This window comes from Pristis pectinata, chromosome 17 (genome assembly GCF_009764475.1).
Source record: "Pristis pectinata isolate sPriPec2 chromosome 17, sPriPec2.1.pri, whole genome shotgun sequence".
In the NCBI taxonomy this organism is placed as follows: Eukaryota; Metazoa; Chordata; class Chondrichthyes; order Rhinopristiformes; family Pristidae; genus Pristis; species Pristis pectinata.
The window spans coordinates 43,501,891-43,523,153 of record NC_067421.1 but is presented as its reverse complement, the minus strand read 5'-3'; the positions used below and the strand labels follow the sequence as shown (position 1 = coordinate 43,523,153).

At 48.6% G+C, this 21,263-nt stretch overlaps 2 protein-coding genes across 2 annotated transcripts in view; one reads left to right on the top strand and one right to left on the bottom strand.

The window, feature by feature from the left end:
* Nucleotides 1-4,819, top strand: part of LOC127579258 (membrane-associated phosphatidylinositol transfer protein 2-like) — a 314,070-nt gene extending 309,251 nt beyond the window's left edge. The window contains 1 exon segment of the mRNA XM_052031908.1: nucleotides 1,055-4,819. Within this exon segment, the coding sequence (XP_051887868.1) occupies nucleotides 1,055-1,378 (324 nt within the window). The 3' untranslated portion in view covers nucleotides 1,379-4,819.
* On the bottom strand, nucleotides 4,815-18,847 carry arl6ip4 (ADP-ribosylation factor-like 6 interacting protein 4). The gene is made up of 5 exons (XM_052031907.1): nucleotides 18,842-18,847; nucleotides 18,043-18,336; nucleotides 15,712-15,829; nucleotides 10,340-10,410; nucleotides 4,815-6,386 (listed from the first exon to the last, which is right to left on the bottom strand). The coding sequence occupies exons 2-5, from the start codon at nucleotides 18,317-18,319 to the stop codon at nucleotides 6,376-6,378; spliced, it is 477 nt and encodes a 158-aa protein (XP_051887867.1). The 5' UTR covers nucleotides 18,320-18,336; nucleotides 18,842-18,847; the 3' UTR covers nucleotides 4,815-6,375.
* Nucleotides 18,848-21,263: the final 2,416 nt, after the last annotated feature.

Genomic DNA, 21,263 nt, shown 5'->3' with positions numbered 1-21,263 from the left:
ATTAAGCAGGGCCCTGGAGAGTGTTATTGAGCAGCGAGGCCTTGATACGTGGCTCCCTGAAAGTGGCAACACAGGTAGACAAAGTGGTGAGGAAGGTGTACAGCATGCTTGCCTTCGTTGGCTGAAGCATTGAGTATAGGAGTTGGGACATTATGTTACAGTTGTACGAATCGTTGTTTCGGTTGCGCTTGGAGTATTGTGCTCACCATACTACAGGAGAGATGTGATTACACTAGAGACGGTGTAGAAAAGATTTGCAGGAATGATCATCCTTTCCTGGAGGATCCTCCACTGTGTAACCACAAACTCTTCCTATCTCGTTGCACACGACCAGAACTAAAAGAGCAATTAAAACACAAAATAGTGGAGATGCTGGAAATCTGAAATTAAGGCAGGAATTGTAGGAAATAAAAGCTCAGGCCCTTGGAGGGGGAAACCGATTGAAGATTGCAGAGCCTTGAAGAGTCACTGACTTGAAGCACCAGCTCTGCTTCTATCTCCACAGATGCTGCTTAAACTGCTAAGTATTGCCAGCACTTTCTGCTATTTCAGAATTATAACCTGTCTCCTCGTACACATACCATTTTGGAAAACTCTCAATGCCTTTCCAAGAACTCATCCTAAAGGCTGAAATTGGCCTGTTTCATTTGTTTATTGAAAATCAAAGAAACTGAAGATGCTGGATATCTAAAGTAAAAGAAAGATTTAATTTTTTCTTCGAGCTGAAACAATGGCTCTGATTCTCTTCCCGCAGACACAGTCTAACCAGCTGAGTATTTCCAGCATCTTCTGATTTGATTTGATTATTTAATACCATTTGCGGTATCTTTCTGTACACATTGTCACTGAATTTTCCTGGACCAGAGAAGTACCTCCAGCTTTCGGAGACTCCGAGGATGTGGGAAATGCTGTGCAAAATGCAAGTTTTCTTTGTGAAGTTATTCACTTTTTTTTTTCCAGAGGTGGAATTTCTGAGCCCTGGCTGTTTAATAAGCATTTAATTAGTTTCAGAGCCAGCCAAGTATGTCTTGTTGATAGCTTTATGCTGTTCTAGTTTTTGACAGATGGATATGCAGCACATTTATCCCAGCTGGAGTATAACCAGCGGTCCCGTCCTGCTAAGAGTAATTCCAGAATGGTGCTGCGGAAGGGTAGCTTTGGCTTACCTGCACAGCCAGACTTCCTGAGGAAAAGGAATCACCTGTTGCGCACCATCTCCAGCCAGCAAGCAGCATCCACTTCCTCAAAACCTGAGCGGACACAAAGCCAGTCTGAAGGTGAGCGTGATCGAGACAAGGAGCGAGGTCACAGGAGCATGAGCATCACGGCAGGCTGCTGGGGTCGCACAGCCACGTCCAAACTGGAATCTGGTGTCTAATGAGGATACTGGGGGAAGTTGGCATCAGCTGCAGAGCTGGGGGTCAAAGCAGCAAATGAGGAATGCGTGGGGTTGTAACCTGCAGGGGAACGGTACCATGGTGCTAACAAAAAGATATTGAAGACATGAACTCGTATTTTGTGTGAACTCTGAGCCTTAACAATTCAGTGTTGCATTTGTGGAACACTAGTTCAAAAGTTACCCTTTGTTATAGAGATGTTTAGAACCTGCTTAATTCTGCATCTTTTCTCTTGTGATTTTGGCAGAGGTGATAGTGGAGACCCATGCCGCCTGTCACAATCACTGGAATTCTGTTACTGACCGTGTACTTTCCAAAGTTTTCTTGGAATTCAGCAGGAAAATCGCACAAAATTAGCTCTTCATTTTCATTTGGTTTGGCTTCAGTAACTCACTACTGAAAATCCTTCATTTTGCAGAATTACCTTTAGATTCATTCACAGCATAACCCTCTCCTGTGTAGACTGTAAACACATTAGGATTCATTCAAAGCTGCTCACTGAAGTATCTGAAATTATGGTTAGAATCATCCCAATAGAAAGATAAAACAAAGTTAAAAAGAACTTAGTTCTTTGATTCCCTGATAAGGAACTTGGGAGTAATGCCAAATGAATAGACAGTATCCATTTTTGCCAAATATAAGGGTAAATGTAAACTTGAGGTTCTATCAAATGCAATAAATACAAGTTAAGTTGATATTTCAGAGATGGACAGTTTCTGCACATCGCTTTCAGCAAGGGCAAGATTGAGGAAAAGCGCAACAAGAACAAATGTTGGATTTAAAGTTAAACCAGTTAGTTCAGACGCACGGTCTTGGGGTTTAGGAAGCAGGTAGGCACAAGGAATTTCCTGTTGAACAAAGATGCTAAACTGCCAATACTTTAAGTAGCTTTGTTGACAGTATGGTTTCCTTCTTAAGTAAGGCTTTTGTACCATATTGGAACTATAAGTATAGAATGCAATCAGTGCTTCAGTTTTTTAGAGCTGACAAGAGAAAGCTATCCAGATGCCAGAGCTACATTTGCCAGTCTAAAATGGTGCTTCATTTTGTACAGAGCCAAGTGACTCCCACTGCAGCTAACGAGGCAGCTGGCGGATGTCATTCATTGAAAGGTAGTTTTAACAGCATGTCTTAGCGAGGGCTTCCATTGGTGCAAGCAGATTGAATGTTTAGGATTGGTGATTCATCCAATCATTGCAACCTAGTTTATGAATATCCTGTTTGTATTTTGGGGTGTGGGAAAGGGTAAAGGGTCACCCAGAGTGAAACTACATAACTTATTGTTAAGAAAGAGAGAGGAATTAAGCTGAATATTTCTTGCAACAAAAATGGATCCTGTTTCTCAGTTCCAGTTGTAAAAGTAATGGCAGTGAATGTGTCCATTATTACAGTCAGTGTTTTCGTATCTGCAATGGATCCTAATTCCTTTTGTTTGGAAGCTTGCTTCCTCCTTACGCTGGCATCCTTGCACCCTCTCTCCCCAGGCAAACATGAGATTGCCTGGTCCAAGCCTCTGCTCCTTTGAAAGTACCGTCAGCATACAGAAACTTGTCGGGGGGGAGGGCAGAATTGTAGGTGGACACAATTCCCAACAGATTATGCTGTAGCCTTTCACTGTTTTCATTCACGATAATAGCACATGAACCCATTTAGCTAAAATGGAACAGTTTCAATGTGATTACAATTAAACTAAAATACTGGTGATGCTGAAAATCTGAAATAAAAACAAAAAGTTTTCAGGTCAGGTAGTGATTGGAAAGAGAGAAACTGATTTCACATTTCAGGCAATTAAAATTTTTGTTGACTAGTTTCACTCCCTACGGGAGATGTGTGACTAGCGCCTTCTGGTTTTATTTCACATTTAATGGTGTTTGTTGTGCTTTCTTACACTGAAAGACACGCATATTTATTAATATTAAACACAGGTTCACAAGCTAGTTCAATCTGAATGACTAAACTAAGAGAAAATAGCAAGTGAGATTTTTGCCCTTTTAAAATCCCAAAACTAAACATCCAATTAAAATAAGTGAAAGCAAGTAATGCATCTGCTCTGCAGACGGCAGTTGGAAGTAATCTGTAATAAATATTGTGTGTAGATAGTGTAAAGCAAATAAATGTAAATGCAGATCTAAATAAGGGGAGCGATATTTATTTGTGTAGATAAACTGCAGGACATGGCAAATCCTTCAAATTTATTAATATTTAAAATATAGAATTTTGCTTTGAATGGTATATGAGATAATTTTATGGACCAAGAATAATTTAATTGTTCATTGCACATGTGCAATACACAACCACTGTTCATAATTGGTAATCATGGCATTGACAATCAATGTAGTGGGGTACTGGGATGGATGTGACCTTTTGGTGACCCCAGACTACAGCATACATTTTCTCCCCCTGCCTGCGTCAACCACCTTTTTGTGTAAGTTCACTTTTAAGGGGAAGAAATATCAAAGGGCAGACTGGCGTTAACTTCCCTTCCTCCTGCCCCTTCACCAGGGACTGAGTGTGTGATACCAATGGCACCTGAACCCTATACCAGCTAGGAAGCTGATTCACAATCATGAACGTATCTGCCAGAAGTGGTGTACGTGTCACAGTATCGCTCCAGCACTGGGTGACTGGTACTGGCACTGTTTTACTGGCACATCAAAGTGCAGCAGCTTCTGACATGGTCAGAGATCTTGTTTGAATGAAATGTCAGTATTGACACTGTTCTACACAGCCATTACATAAACAGGCAATGACTGCTAATTGTCAGCAGAACAAATATAGCAAACTTTTTTTTACACAAGATTCTCTGAATTAATTCTAAATCGGTGAGCTATGTCCCTTGCTATTTTGCAATGACAGCCATTCCCAAGCAATCCATGGCAGGTTTAGAGTGTTGAAAACTTCTAGTGCTCCTGACAACTCACCAAAGGGTCACAAATAAATCCAGCCACACCCTTCACACTGGAACACTTGGTTGTCTTGCTGGTTTAAGGTAAGACAACTTGCTGCATTTAAGTATTACCTGCTAAATCCTTCCATTCTTTTCTGTGCTAATTGCACAGATATATTGATAACTTTGACAGTAATTTTTTTATTCAGAAGTGTTTGTTATATTTTATTTATAGAAATGTTACATATGGACTTGTTAAATATTGCAAATGCCAAATGTGTACAATTTGCTAGACTTGTTAAATGATGCACACCTCAAATTAAATACGGTATTAGATTTAATATACTGCCCCTGGCTCTCCATTCCTTAGAGTTCAGTTTATGTGTAGAGATGTTCTGAGATCTGTTCAGTTGTATGTAACACTGCACACTTGCACAGACTGCTACCGCTGCCTGTTATTGTACATCGTTATTATGCCTAGGTGTGCGTTGTGCATAATTGTATGTCAACTCCATTAAACAAAAATGGGACAGTATTACTTTGTAGTTTATTCATTACTTCAGATCCTGGTACAAATTAAGATAACCAACATATTCTCCATGAAGGTCATCAATGCCTTGAACACTGTACAGTATGAGAGGTTAATTAATGATAGGGTTAAAACACTACTTTCGTCCAGTGCCAATCCCAATTCAATAATAAAACTTTTTTTTAAAAAACTGCAGGTGCTGGAAATCTGAAATAAAAAGCAGAAAATGCTGGAAAACCTCAACAGGGCAGGCAGCATCTGTGGAAAGAGAAACAGTCAGTGTTTCAGGTTGAAGACCTTTCATCAGAACTGAGGAAGGGAGAAAGTAAATTAGTCTCAGTGTCAAAGAAGGTGAGGCGAGGGAATGTCTGTGATGTGACAGCATCATTTCCCCCATCCCAGACAATCCCCTTGTTCCACCAACTGACCCCCACCCCCCCAACCTTCTCTGCCACTGACATGAACCTGCTTTTCTCTTTCTCAGTTCTGATGAAGGGTCTTCAACCTAAAACATAACAACTGCTTCTTTCCGCAGATGCTGCTTGACCTGCTGAGATGATCCAGCATTTTCTGTTTTTATAAGCATTTTTTAGGAAGGATCCTCAATTTGTCTAATCCTAGGGAGGTGACATCTGGTGCTCACAGACTGTTGCATTCATCGTCTCCAGTTGAGTCCATATCCCTTCCAGGATCATAGAATGAATGACTGCTTCACATCACAGGAGTGTTACACCAGCAGGGTTAAAGCAGGATCTGCAGCTTTCTGCTGATGTGAAAGAAGCCAGTCTCAGACAGCAAAGTCCCACTTAAGCACTTTGCGAAATGCCAAGTCACTTCAAAGGGAAACCATGGCACCTGAGATACCACCCACGGATCTTGCTGTGTGTCATGAGATTTTTTTATTGGTTGATCTGGTTTTAGGTGAGCAGTAGATATTGACCAGGAACTCTTACGGCACTTTATAATATCTTTTACATAACCCAAATGGACAGGCACGGCTCAGAGTGATGCACCACTGTGGTGGTATCCAGCCTTACTGTGAGACCAGACCCTAATCAGATGTACTGGGAATAGATTTTATCCTCAAACACAGGACAGTGAGCTGGGCCTGACATGTCCGATACCAAACATCTCCTCCATGTGGAGGAGTCCATTTCTCATCTCTCTCACCGCAGGTAGCAGGGAAATCTCCAATTTTCCTCTCAAGTATTTAAATATAATTGTCTTGTATTATCAGGGGAGACTAAACTGGATGATTTGCACTAATTCAAGTGGCTGCCTCTGCTCAATTCACTAATGCTTTGTAATTCACCGTGAAACTGAACAATCAGGGCATCCTGTTTCACTGGCCAATTATAGCAGCATGAGGAAGCCAAAACTCTGCAACACAAACAACAAAATTGCAACTGCTGTACAATTTATTATTTAAGAATGGTATTTCATTAGTTTTTAAAGTTCTAATTATCAGCATATATTGATTTGAAACCAGTCATCCCAAAGACTTTCACCTCTTGTCACCTTTGGTCAGGCCCATTCTCACCTGGAAAGTGAATCCATCACCCTTAGTCGCATGCTGCAAAACCAACAAGGTATAATTAGCATTGTGTCAATCATCCACTCAGCTACTGAGCAAAAGCAATAAAGTCATAGAGCAGTACAGCAGGGATACAGGCCTTTCAGCCCAACCAGTCCACACCAAGCATGGTGCCCACCAAACTAGACCCAATTTCCTGCATTCAGCCCATATCCCTCCAAGCCCCGCCCCTCCATGTACCTATCCAAGTGCTTCTTAAATGATCCTATTGTACCTGCCTCACCCACTTCCTCTGGCAGCTCGTTGCACACACTCACCACCCTCTGTGTGAAAAAGTTGCCCCTCAGGTCCTTTTAAATCTTTCCCCTCTCACCATGCCTATGCCCCCTAGTTTTGGACTCCCCTACCCTGGGGAAAAGACTGTTACCATCCACCTTATCTATGCCTCTCATAATCTTAAACACTTCTATAAGGTCGCCCCTCATTCTCCTACGTTCCAAGGAATAAAGACACAGCCAGGCCGACCTCTCCCTGTAACTCAGGCCCTTGAGTCCTGGCAACATCCTCAGTAAATCTTCTCTGCCACTCTGTCCAGTTTAACCACATCTTTCCAATAGCAGGGCGACCAAAACTGTACCCAGTGCTCCAAGTGCAGCCTCACCAACGACTTATACAACTGCAACATAATGTCCCAACTCCTGTACTCAATGCCCTGACTGACAAAGGCCAGCGTGTTAAACGCCTTCTTCACCACCCTGTCTACCTGTGATGCCACTTCCAATAAACGATGCACTTGTACTCCTAGATCCCTCTGTTCCATTACACTCCCCAGTGCTCTACCAGTACAAGTCCTACACTGGTTTGATTTTACAAAATGCATCACCTCACACTTATCTGTGTTGAAATCCACTTGCCGCTCCTCGGCCAACTTCCCTAACTGATCAAGATCCCCTGTAATCTACGGTAACCTTCTTCACTATCAACGACACCGTCCTCATTTTGTGTCATCAGCAAACTTACTGATCGAGCCTCGTGCATTCGCATCCGAAAACATTTATATAAATAACGACCAACAATGGTCTCAACACCGACCCCTGCGGCACACCACTAGTCACTGGCCTCCATTCCAAGAAACAACCTTCAACCACTGCCCTCTGCTTCCTACCTCCGAACCAAGTTTGAATCCACATAACCAGCTCTCCCTGAATTCCATGGGCCCTAACCACGAAGGCTTTCCTAAAGTCCCAATAGACAACATCCACTGCCCTACCCTCATCTACCCTTTTGGTTACTTCTTCAAAAATCTCTAAAAAGTTTGTCAAGCACGAATTTCCACACACAAAGCCACGCTGACTCCTCCAAATCAGACTCTGTCTATCCAAATATTGGTAGATCCTGTCCCTCAGAATTCCTCCAGTGACTTCCCCACCACTGATGTCAGGCTGACTAGCCTATCGTTCCCTGGCTTGTCCTTGCTACCCTTCTTAATCAACGGAACAACATTAACCACCTTTCAGTCTTCGGGAACTTCACCAGTGGCTAACGATGAAGCAAAACTCTCCACAATTTCACCTCTAGCCTCCCACAAAGTCCTAGGATGCCCTTGGTCAGGCCCTGGGGATTTATCCACCTTAATGCACTGTAAGGCTCCAAATACCTCCTCCCTGGTAATATGAATTTCCTCCAAAACATCTCCACTAGTTTCCCTCATCTTTTGAGCAACCAGAATTTTCTCCTCAATAAACATAGAGGAGAAACACTTGTTAAAAATCGCACCCATCTCCTGTGGCTCAAGACGTAGACGGCCCTGCTGGTCTCTAAGGGAACCAACTCTCTCCCAAGCCACCCTTTTACTCTTTATACAGCTACAGAACCCCTTGGGATTTTCCTTATCCTCACCTGCCAGATCATCTCAGACCCTCTTTGCCCTCCTGATTTCCCTCTTTATTCTTTATCTTTTTATAGTCATCAAGGATTGACCCATCCCCGAGCTCCTAAACCCAATGTATGCTACCTTCTTTTTCTTGACCAGAGCCTCAATATCCCTCAACAGCCAAGGTTCCCTAAATTTGCCAGGTTTACCCTTCACCCTGACAGGAACGTGCTGCCCCTGACCCTTGATAATCACAATGTAACACTCCCCGAGCTACTCTGCTCAATCTTTCTCTCTTGTGTACAGTGGTCCTGCTTCCCCTCGCTAACTGCTGTCTCCTGGCTGTAACCACCCCATCTACCAGGGGCGGAAAATCCTTACACTTGCTTATTATGTTCTTTGTTTCAGTCCAAGTCAGAGAACATACAGGAGGCCATTTGGACCATTGTGTTCATGCCTTGCTATTACCCCTTTCCAGCACTGGGTCCTACTCAGATCTTCTGCCTCTCTTTACAAACACAACCTCTTGTAGCTAAATACAAAGCCCTTTCATGCTTAGACACACAAACTACAAGCCATACATCGTCATTACAGTCGCAGGCACTTCAGTGATAGAGTGATGAGTAACTGGGTGAAAAACTTGGAAAATGGACCTTACGTGGAGAGTGAGGTCACACATCTAAGGGCAGAATACCATCTAAACGGGGAGAGATTGTGGACAAGCGGAGTGCAGAGGGGTCAAGGTGTTCTTGTGCATCGATTGCAAAATGTTACTGGGCAGATGCGGCAAGTAGTTAGGTAGGCAATGTAAGAGGGTTGTGAGGTTAGAAACAGGGAAGCCTTGTTACACCTGTACAGGATACTAGGTGAGGGCACACGCCAGGTCGTGGGCACAGTTTTCTCCCGTATCTAAGGATAAACTGCCACTGGAGGGAGTCTGAAGGAGATTCACTGGGCTCGACAGTTTGTCCACTCATCTGTCACTACAGAAGTTAGGTCTTTGTTTTGAAGAACGAGGAGCAATCTCTTTGAAACATAAAATGCTGTGGGAGCACAACGGGGAGAAGTGGAGATACTTCCACTGATGGAAGAAACCCAAACAAGGGGACAGAGTTACCAGGTTAGGGGTGGGTGCGGCCACCTGGGTGATGGGTCTCTGGAACTCGCTACCCCAGAGGGTTGTGGAGACCAGGTAACTGGGGGTATTTAAAATGGTAAGCAGGTAAAATTCAGAAAGAACAGGGAATTTAGAGCTATGTGGAGAGGAGACTAGGTCATGCTCATACGAATGGTGGGCCTGGCTTGAGGGGCCCAGTGGCCTACTCCTGGCTCTGATTCTCCTGTGATACACTAACTGCAGATTTCTAACAAGGCAGGCTCCATCTTTACATGAGAAACATGTGCCTGACACAGTACTGCCGCTGACAAGAGCTGTTAGCCCACTGCAGCTTGCCAATTCCAATTATCTTCCTCCCACGTGTTCTCTCTTCCCAGTCCCTGTAGAATTGCACACCAGTGAGGGAAGTGGCAGCTCGCTCCAGCCTTTCCCTTCTGCTTCCCCTCTCTTTCCAACTGAGACAGAGAACTAACATCAACAAGTATCTCTGTACAACACCCTCCAAACTTAACCCTGTAACGAGCTGGCGATTCCACACTCTCAAGGGCAGTACCTCTTGACCTCAAATAAATTAAAGCAAAATGGCATAGTTTGCTACTCCCGCCCCCTAAAGGCTGTTCTGTTAGCTGAAGCAATCAGGAGAGACTACCAAGGGGCTGCGCACAGTACCCCGGGAGCTGGGTGGCCGCCTCCGCTCTGCCTCAGTTACGGACAACACCAACAGATCAGGCCGGCCCATTCTCAGGACTTTGACCTGGTGTCATTGTGGAACAAGAAGCTGCAGCCACCTCTGTACCAACCTCGGGCACCTGGTCTCAGACAGAATAAAGAATGCATTTGGGGAAACATTCTTCAGCAAGATGTTCCCAGAATTATGACAAGATATTTTGTGGGGATTTTCGGGATAAAGTTATAACAGAGCTGACTAGAGACCATTTCTGTGCGTGATCACAGTGACAGCATCGAAATCTCTCTCTTCAGTACAAACGAAGAGTCTGTTACCTTGTTTATTTCTCTGTGTCTCTCTCGGCTGACGATTTTCTTCCAGAACTTCACCATCACCTTTAATCAGCCTGCAACACACATAACATGCAATCTAGTTACCATGTTTTGTCATTTTTAATCTTATTCTATAAGTACAAAATCATAATTAGTCCCACTAATGTCGAGAGCTGTCAAAAGGAAAACATTGCTCAGTCAGTATGAGCGTTTGAGTAAATGTGTCCTCAGCCAGCCTGTCCACAGCTGAAGTGTGAATCTGACAGCACTGCATTTATTCTGTTCCCATCTCACCGCAATGATTCAAATTGCCCCAAAATGTCCATCAATATCATAATGGAGACAGCCACACAACATAGAGCAAACACTTTGAATAATTTGACCAACTGAGTTCTGTAATTTATTCATTTTGTTGAAAGATACTGCACACACATCAAAATGAGGAACCCTATCCCTGGTGTGACACCATTCCTGCCCTTGTGTCAGGCACTCCTGATCCGTGGAGACCAGGCTCCATCTCAGGATTTCATGCTGATCCCCAGTGGCATTCTCTTGCCCAGCAGATGGGGAATAGGTGGGTGTGACCCCTCCACATCACATGGATGGTGGGAGCCTTTAAAGCCCTCTGTACAACTGGGGGCCCATCAGCTGGGACAAACACAGGACAGTACAGCACAGGAACAGGCCCTTCGGCCCACCATGTTGTACCAAACTAATTAAATACTCAACTAAACGAAGCCTTCTGCCAACAGAATGTCCATATCCATCTAGTTCACACACATCCATGGGCCGAAGAGCTTCTTCAAACTCTCCATCGTATCTGCCTCCACCCCCACCCCTGGCAGCACATTCCAGGCACCCACCGCTCTCTGTGTAAAAAAACCTGCCCTGCACATCATGTTTGAACTTTCCCCTCTCACCTTAAATGCATGCCCTCTGGTATTAGACACCTTGACCCTGGGAAAAAGATACCGGATGTCTACTACGTCTATACATCTCAAAATTTTATAAACTTCTATCAGGTCTCCCCTCAGCCTCCGACGCTCCAGAGAGAACAGCCCAAGTTTGCCAACCTCTCCTTATAGCACATGCCCTCTAATCCAGGCAGCATCCTGGTGAACCTCTTTCCCTTTACTGTGATCACCTCTACAGATGGACTGTACACATCACACCAACATCAGCCCACGTCTCCCCATGACACTTTACCAGTCAGCATGGTTTGGTGAGCCACATTTTCCTACTGTGGCAAGGTCGTGGATTCGGAAACTTGAACACAAGGATCCAGGCCAGGCATTAGCTCCAACCCAGCAGAGGGGTGGCACACACTGCCACCAAGTGGCAGCAACAGCCTGTTACAGCAGCTGTTCAGGCAGGTTGAACCAAATTGGCAAATAATCAGATCTTCCCTTTGCAACTGTCTTTAGCCCAAGGTTGTCTTGATGCCAATTTATCTAATCTCCTCCTCCTGTGTATCATCCACATCCCTCCAATCCCTTCATATCCATGTGTCTAAAAGCCTCTTAAACTCCACCAAGCTGCCTGCTCACCTAGTCCAGGCGCCCACCACTCTCTGTGTAAAAACTTGCCCCTCACGTCACCGTTAAACTCCCCCACCACCAAGCACCCCCTCCCCCCCCCACCCACCTTAAAAGCCCGTCCTCTGGTGTTTGACATTTCCACCCTGGGGAACAGATTCAGACCATTTACCCTATCTCTGCCTGTCAGAATTTTGAAAACCTTTATCAGGTCTCCCCTCAGCCTCTGACGCTCCAGGGAGAACAACCCAAGTTTGTCCAACCTCTCCTTGTAGCTCATACCCTCTAATCCAGGCAGCATCCTGGTGAACCTCTCCTGCACCATCTCCACACCCTGTAATGGGGTGACCAGAACTGCACATGATACTCCGAGTGTGGTCTGACTCAAGTTTTATACAGCTGCAGCTCTTCCTTACATTCTAAATAATTCACAACCAATCCCATGAAGTGCATTACACAGCCTTTCACATTTCAGAACATCTTACAGCTCATGATGTATTTCTGAAATGTAGTCACTTTGACCAGCTCTCTCCCGAGCAGTTCCTTGGGACACTTTATTTGCACTTGAGGGAAGGACTGTTTAACATCTCATCCCCTCTCTGGGAGGGTAATTCCTCCCCCCCCCCCCCCCACCACCAACAGTACCAAGTGCTCTTGGCAAACTCTCCTAAGTGCAAACGGAATTTGACACAGGCACAAGAGGTATACTTAGGAGTAACCAAAACCTTTAGCAAAGAGGGATGGTTTTTAAAGGAGAGGGGAAGAAAGGGTTAGAGAGGAAAGTCGAGCACTGTGCAGCCTGGCAGCGGAGAGCGGTGCTGGTGAGAGAGCATGGAGATACCAGATCCCACTACAAAATCACAAGCTGCAGATGGTGGGAATGTGAAATAAAAAGCAGAGACCCTCAGTGGGTCAGGCAGCATCTGTGCAGGGAGAAATGGAGTTCACATTATGGTAGTGTAGCAGTTAGCAGAGCACTTTACAGCGCCAGTGACCCAGGTTCAATTCTGGCCGCTGCCTGTAAGGAGTTTGTATGTTCTCCCCTTGTCTGCGTGGGTTTCCTCCGGGTGCTCCGGTTTCCTCCCACATTCCAAAGACGTACGGGTTAGGAAGTTGTGGGCATGCTATGCTGGCGCCGAAAGCGTAGCGACACTTGCGGGCTGCCCTCAGAACACTACGCAAAAGATGCATTTCACTGTGTTTCGATGTACATGTGACTGAAGATTTCTCTCATCTTTTAGGTTTATTTTTATTCATCCAAGGGATGTGGGCTTCACAGGCTGAGCCAGAATTTAATTCCCAACCCGAGTTGCCCTTCAGAAGGTGGTGGTGAGCTGCCTTCTTGTACCGCTGCAGTCCTTGAGGTGTGGGTGTACCCACAATGCTGTTAAGGAGGGAGTTCCAGGACTTTGACCCAGTGACGGTGAAGGAACGGCGATATATTTCAGGATGGTGTGTGGCTCGGAGGGCAACTCCCAGGGGGTGGTGTTCCCCATGCTTTTACTGCCCTTGTCCTTCCAGCTGGGAGAGGTGGTGGGTTTGGAAGGTGCTGTCTGAGGAGTCTTGGTGAGATGCTGCACTGCATCCTGTAGATGGTACAAACTGCAGCTACCGTGTGTCGGTGGTGGAGTGGGTGACTGGGTGTGGATGGGGTGCCCATCGAGCGGGCTGCTGTGTCCTGTGTGTGTTGAGCTGTGAGTGTTGCTGAAGCTGCCCTCATCCAGGCAAGTGGAGAGTGTTCCCTCACACTCCTGACTTGAGCCCTGTAGATGGTGGACAGGATCTGGGGAGGTAGGAGGTGAGTTACTCACCACAGGGTTCCCAGCCCCTGACCTGCTCTTGTAGCCACACTGTGGATATGGCTACTCCAGTTCCGTTTCTGGTCAATGGTAACCCCCAGGATATTGATAGTGGGGGATTCAGTGATGGGAATGGCATTGAACATCAGGGGGTGAGAGCTGTTGGATATTGTCATTGCCCGGCCCCTGTGTTACCTGTCACCACTCAGCCCCGGCCTGGATGTCATTGAACTCTGGCTGCATTTGGGTGTGGACTGCTTCGTTATCCAAGGAGCCACGAATGGTGCCGACCATTTGGTGATCATCAGCAGCACTGCCAGACACCCGTGCTGTAGCTGTACTGGTGCAGCTTGGCCAAGGGTGCGGCAAGTTCTGGAGCACGGTGCAAACACGAGTTGAAACCCCTTTGTCAGAACTCACGGCACTTGAACCGGACGAAGGGTCTTCAACCTGATCTCTCTCAACAGATGCTGCCTGAGCTGCCACCAGTTACCAAGGTGATTGCTCCCCTGCCCAGTGCTGGTCCTCCCTCTGTAACTGGATCCTTGACTTCCTGACCAACAGACCACAATCAGTGAGGATAGGCAGCAATACCTCCAGCATGATTATTCTCAACACTGGTGCCCCACAAGGCTGCATCCTCAGCCCTCTACTCTACTGCCTATACACTCATGACTGTGTGGCCAGATTCTGCTCTAACTCCATCTACAAGTTTGCAGATGATATCACCGTTGTAGGCCATATCTCAAACAGCGATGAATCGGAGTACAGGAAGGAGATAGAGAGCTTAGTGGAATGGTGTCATGACAACAACCTTTCCCTCAATGTCAACAAAACAAAAGAGCTGGTCATTGACTTCAGGAAAGGGGGCAGTGTACCTGTCTACATCAATGGTGCTGAGGTCGAGAGGGTTGAGAGCTTCAAATGCCCAGGAGTGAACATCACCAACAGCCTGTCCTGGTCAAATCACGTAGACGCCAGGGCCAAGAAAGCTCACCAGTGCCTCTATTTCCTCAGGATGCTAAAGAAATTTGGCATGTCCCCTTTGACTCTCACCAACTTTTATCGATGCACCATAGAAAGCATCCTATCCGGGTGCATCACGGCTTGGTACGGCAACTGCTCTGCCCAGGACCGCAATAAACTGCAGAGAGTTGTGGACACAGCCCAGCGCATCACGGAACCCAGCCTCCCCTCCATGGACCCTGTCTACACTTCTCGCTGCCTCGGTAAAGCAGCCAACATAGTCAAAGACCCCACCCACCCCGGACATTCTCTCTTCTCCCCCCGCACATCGGGCAGAAGATACAAAAGCCTGAAAGCACGTACCACCAGGCTCAAGGACAGCTTCTATCCCGCTGTTATGAGACTATTGAACAGTTCCCTGAGCGATGATGGACTCTTGACCTCATAATCTACCTTGTCATGGCCTTGCACCTTATTGTCTGCCTGCACTGCACTTTCCCTGTAGCTGTGACACTTTATTCTGCATTCTGTTATTGTTTTCCCCTGTACTACCTCAGTGCACTGAGTAATGAATTGATCTGTACCTCGGTACAAGTGACAATAATAAACCAATTCCCCGGCAGTGCGGCCACACCGGCAGTGCAACAATGGCTAAAAGACCAAAATCTAAGGACACAGAGTGATAAAGCCAGCCAGCATGAGATTATACAGATATTTTAAAAATTAAGAGTTAACAAGTTGAGCGTTGGTCCTATAGAAAGTAAATCAAGGGGTTTAACACAGAAAACGGCAGATTAATTTAACACATTTCCTGCATCAGTCTTCACTACAGAGAAAACAAGTCACATCCCAGAAATTGCTGTAAATTGGGAATTGGAAGGGAGCGACTCTGGAAAATTACAGTCACCAGGGCAGTGGGACTGAGTGAACTGTCTGAGCTGTGGTTCTACAGGAAATGGTTACTGAGATAGTTGATGTGCTACCACCTGATAATTTTATTACTTTGCCTCTGTTACATTACTCTTTTACCCAACAACTCCACTGCGTAGTTCACAGGGTGAACCAATAACTTTACCTTTTCCTGCCGGTCTCTGGATCCACAACGTGTCGAAGGACACTCTGCCTGGCTTCCCACTCCTCCTTCGTCATAGGTCGCATGGCCTGAATTCGAGCTTTCTGCTCATCTGTAACAACTGAAAGAGCAGGATGGGTCACAGTGGGATGTTACAGCACGGCACTCTGTACAACATCTGGTTCAGTCCCACAATGCTCCTCAAATGAAGCCGTGTGAGGACGGAGAAAGGAATGTACACAAAGGATGTTGTCCCTTTGCTGGGGTGTATTACAGACCTCCCGACAGTCACGGGAGCTAGAGGAACAGGTATATAGCCAAAGAGTGAAAAGATATAATAAAAACAGAGTTAAAGTCATAAGCGATATGAATAGTAACCGGAATTTCCTCAGCATAAGAGGCTCAGAAGGGGCGTTATTTTTGAGGCGTGTCCAGCAGAGTTTTTACACAGTACACAGGTAACAACGAGGGAAGGAGCATCACTGGGGAATGCAGCTGGCCAGGTGGCGGAACATTCTGGAGGTGGTGACCATAACTCCGTATATTTCAAAGTGGTTATGGAAAAAGATGGAGATGGACCACAAGGTCATAAACTGGGGGAAGGCCAATTGTATTAAAACAAGACAGGACTCGGCAAAGGTACATTGGAAGCATCTAGTGGCAGGTAAGTATACTGTACATCGGCACAGTAGGAATCATTCCAAAAGAGAAATCACAAGAGTTCGGAGCTAACCTGTTCCTGTGAGAGTGAAGGTCGGGGTAACAAGGACAGGGAACCCTGGATATTGAAGTTTGGATAAAGAGCAAACACAGGGCAGGTGTGGAGAACTAAAGACCAGGGAAGTCCCACAGTGGAGGGAGGTGCTTAGAAAGGAAATTAGGAAGGCAAAGAGTGGTCACAAGATATCACTGAGAGAACAGGGTTAGGGTAAATCTGAAGCCACTTTGTAAGTACACTAAGAGCAAAGTAACCAGGGAAAGAGCAGGGCCCATTAGGGACAAACTGTGTGTGGAGCCCAAAGATGTAGCTGAGGTCTGAAATGAATCTGAAATGAGGTACTCACAAAGGGAACAGACTTTGTAGTTGGAGAGTTCAGTGAAGGGGACAGTGGAAATCTAGTGCAGGTCTCCATAAATAAAGCAGGTAATCAATGCCTCACCGGGCTTACAGGTGGATAAATCCCCAGGATTGGGTGGGATTTAGCGCGGGCTGCTACAGGAGCCAAGACAAGAGTTAACTGGAGCTCTGGCTAAGATTTTTAAATCTTTACTGGCCACAAGAGAGGTACCAGATGACTGGGGCAGCAAACGTTCTCCCCCTTTTCAAGAAGGGGAGCAGGAAAAAGCCTGGTAACTATAAAGCCATGATCCCAACAGCAGGGAATTCTGAGGGACGGGATTAATGGTCACTCGGGAAGGCAGGGAGCAATCAGAGACAGTCAGCACGGATTAGTTTGAAGGAGAAACAATGCACTGATGAAGGCAGTGCAATAGGTGTGCTTTACTACTAAAGCCCTTGACAAGGTCCCACTTGGGAAACTGGTCCAAAAGATTAGAACCCATGGGATCCGGGGCAAGTTGGTAAACTGGATCCAAAACGAGACTGACCATAGGAGACAGAGCTGATGCTAGAGGATTGCTTTTGTGACTGGATGCCTGTAATCAGTGGTGTTCCACAGGGATCGGTAGCATTTACAACGATTTGGATGTGGATGTTGGAGGCGTGATCAGTAAGTGTGCAGAGGACACAAAGGTTGGTGGAGCTGTTGATCATGTGGAGGGTGATATCGATGGGCTGAGGAATGGCAGATCGAGTTGAATCCTGATGCATTTGGCGAGAACCAGTGAGGCTAAGATACACACCATGAATGGTCGGGTCCTAGGGAGTATTGAGGAGTAGAGGACTTGGGAATATAGATCCTTGATGGTGACAACACAGGTAGATAATGTGGCTGAGAAGGCGTATGGACTGCTGGCATTCATTAGTTGCGGCAAATGAATACAAGAGTAGGGAGGCTGTGCTCTAGCTCTATAAAACATTGGTCAAACCTCAGCCTCTGCACACCGTCTGGTCCCCACACTATAGGAAGGATGTGACAGGGCTGGAGAGGATGCAGAGAGATGTTAAGCAACAATGTACCGGAGGAACTCAGCAAGTCGAGCGGCAGCTGTGGAGGGAATTAAATTGTCGTCGTTTTGGGTCGACGTTGATGTCCTGATGCAGGGCTTCCGCCTGAAGCAGCAACAATTCCTCCACCCACAGACGCTGCTCGACCCGCCGAGCTCCCCCAGCGTCTGCAGCCGCAGTGACCACTCGGCCGGCCCAGGCGTTACCTGCCCCGGGATGGGCGGGCCGCTCGCTCGACCGCTCCGGAGGCCCCGCCGCTCCCTCACTCGCGGCTCCGCCTCGCTGACTCTTCGCCGCCTTTGGCTCCTTCCTCCGCTTCTTAGACTTTTTCTTTCTCCTTCTGCGCTTCTCTTTCCTTCTCTTCGCGCTGTGGCTCCTCCTCCTGTCGCCGGACTGGCTGCGCGACGAGGGCGACCGGCTGCGCTTCCTCTGGTCCGGAGCCACCGGCCGCACCTCCCCCCGGTCGGCGGCCTCACCGTCCATCCCCGGGCAGGGGGCGGCTGCAGGACAACGGAGCGGGTGGCCAGTTAGTCAATCGGGGAAAGGGGAGGGGGGGGAGGAGGAGGAGGAGGGGGGGGAGGAGGAGGAGGGGGGGAGGAGGGGGGAGAGGGGGGAGGAGGGGGGAGAGGGGGGAGGAGGGGAGGAGGGGGAGGAGGGGAGGAGGAGGAGGGGAGGAGGAGGAGGGGAAGGGGGGGAGGAGGAGGAGGGAGGGGGAGGGGGAGGGGGAGGGGGAGGGGGGGAGGGAGGGGGGAGGGGGGAGAGGGAGGGGGGAGAGGGAGGGGGGGAGGGGAGGGGGGAGGGGGAGGGGGAGGGGGGAGGGGAGGAGGGGAGGGGAGGGGGGAGGGGGAGGGGGAGGGGGGAGGGGAGGAGGGGAGGGGAGGAGAAGAGAAACCGATGGACACTCTGCCCCCCGACCCCCCCGCACCGCCACCACTCTGACCCCTGACCCCCGACCCCGGGGCCCACCTCAGCCTCTCAGCACAGTGTCGTTTCTCCGGCTCCTACCTCCACTTCCGGTTACCCGCAGTTGTGCGACAGCCGTTTGTGTCCGGCCGGAAACCGCATCCGGTCGCGGGGTTCCGGCCCCCGGAACCCATGACGGAACATCCCGGCCCCGCACAGCCGCCGCCCGGTGCCCGGTGCCCGGCCCGCCGAGGGCTCCAGCCCCTTGTACTTGTCGTTTGAAAGCAGGAATTGCTCGGCAGGGCAGACGGCAGCTGTGGTGAAAGGTCTGAGAAAGGAAACGGTGACCTTTTCTCTCCAAACAGCGTTCCCAGCATTTTCTGATTTTATTTCAGGTTTGCAGCATCTGCGGGTTTCCAGCTTCAGCCAATCAGGCGCCTCGGTCCCGAGGCGTGAACCCGCCTCCCCCGCAGCCGGTGCAGCCGGTGCCCCGCTGCAAACACCGGCACCTACTCCGCCTCCATCTCCTTCGGAAGGCGCTGGCAACACTCAGCGGGTCGCGCAGCCTCCGGGGAGGGAGACACAGAGTCAACGAGCCTTCAACAGAAGTGGAAGAGGGGGGTGTGAAGCTGCAGAGAGGGGAGGTGAGGAGGGGCCGGGAGACCTCTGACAGACCGGCTTGTGCGGGTCACACGAAGCTGACCCACTGACCCGCTGACCCGCTCTCCCGCTGACCCGCTCTCCCGCTGACCCGCTGACCCACTGACCAGCTCTCCCGCTGACCCGCTCTCCCGCTCTCCCGCTGTCCCGCTGACCCACTGACCCGCTGTCCCGCTGACCCACTGACCCGCTCTCCCGCTGACCCGCTCTCCCGCTGACCCGCTCTCCCGCTGACCCGCTGTCCCGCTCTCCCGCTGACCAGCTCTCCCGCTGACCCGCTCTCCCGCTGACCCGCTCTCCCGCTGTCCCGCTGACCCGCTGTCCCGCTGACCCGCTGACCCGCTCTCCCGCTGACCCGCTGACCCGCTGTCCCGCTCTCCCGCTGACCAGCTCTCCCGCTGACCCGCTCTCCCGCTGACCCGCTCTCCCGCTCTCCCGCTGACCCGCTCTCCCGCTGACCCACTCTCCCGCTCTCCCGCTGACCCGCTCTCCCGCTGACCCACTGTCCCGCTCTCCCGCTGACCCGCTCTCCCGCTGACCCACTGTCCCGCTCTCCCGCTCTCCCGCTGACCCGCTCTCCCGCTCTCCCGCTGACCCGCTCTCCCGCTCTCCCGCTGTCCCGCTGACCCGCTGACCCGCTCTCCCGCTCTCCCGCTGTCCCGCTGACCCGCTGACCCGCTCACCCGCTCACCCGCTGTCAGAGGATCTGCTGCAACGGCGAGAAATAGAACAGGACAGTTGTTGAAGTGAAGGGGGATCTGGGAATATCCAGCAGACCGGGCAGCACACGCGGAGAAAGCGGTGGATGTAACGGGTGTTCCGGACGTTTGCTTGTCCACCAAATGGAAGACACTGGATTGGAAGTGCAAGTGCTCGCTGCCTCACCTGTCCGGGCAACTGGCTGCAGGGGAGTGACGCTGAGGCAATTCTATGCCATGTGGTAGCATTTCTGCGGAGGTGCTGTTTTAGTATTTTCACATCCATCCTGAAGTTCTTGAACCCTGCACCAGTGGCAGTGATCACTCTCCAGCTACACACCATCAACTAGATGTACCACTGTATCAATGCAGCACAACACAGTTAGGTGTGTGCAGGCTGCCTGTTGTGGTTTTGCCCACTGAATAAACAGGTCGTCTTTCCTCAGTGAGAACGACTCTGTGAAGGGAGTTGGCCAAGCCCCAGCCCATTCCTACTGGGCAATACCCACAGTATCACAGTATGTTGAACATCAACAGATTTTCAGATAGTAAGAGAATCAAGGATACCGGTTAGAGCAGAGGGTGGGGCTGAAGTATGATCAGCCACGAGGTTCCAAATGGACTCCCGCTTGTTTCTAATGTCCGAGAATAAACCAATTACTGCCACATCTGTAACGTTAATCCTGTAGGTAATGGATGGTGTTACATTTGTGTGCACTTTAATCTGTAACCGGCTGTTCGAGGCCTCGCCCATTTTAATGAATTTGTTGCTGGGACACGGGCCACACCAGCGTGGTTAAATTTGATGCCTGACCGCTTGCCACAACTCGGTTAGGACAGTTTAGATCTGGCAGGGTTATCGGGTCAGCTTCACTGCAGCCCCTGGAGGCCTTTGACCACAGCCCCTCCAATCACCGTGAACCGAACAAGATTAGCAACTTGCGAGCCTTATCCCAGAAGGGGGAAGCACTCAAAAAGGGAATGGCTCAATTCCCAACGCAAACAATCTTCATCACAATAAACAATAGGATTTAATCTTGTGGGAAGTGGGTTTGTTTGTACTTGTTTGTGGGGCACAGATGTCACCAGCAATGCCAGCATTTGTCCATCCCTAACTGCCCCTCAACTGAGGAGGCAGTTAACAGCCAATCACGTCAATGGGTCCG

What these genes read in the sequence shown, in the direction of transcription:
- arl6ip4 (XM_052031907.1), bottom strand. Translation starts at nt 18,319, where the DNA reads ATGGACGGTGAGGCCGCCGACCGGGGGGAGGTGCGGCCGGTGGCTCCG. An exon ending in GCCCGCCCATCCCGGGGCAG is followed by an intron (nt 15,830 to 18,042) that starts GTAACGCCTGGG and finishes CTGCTCTTTCAG; the next exon opens with TTGTTACAGATGAGCAGAAA. An exon ending in CCAGAGACCGGCAGGAAAAG is followed by an intron (nt 10,411 to 15,711) that starts GTAAAGTTATTG and finishes TGTGTGTTGCAG; the next exon opens with GCTGATTAAAGGTGATGGTG.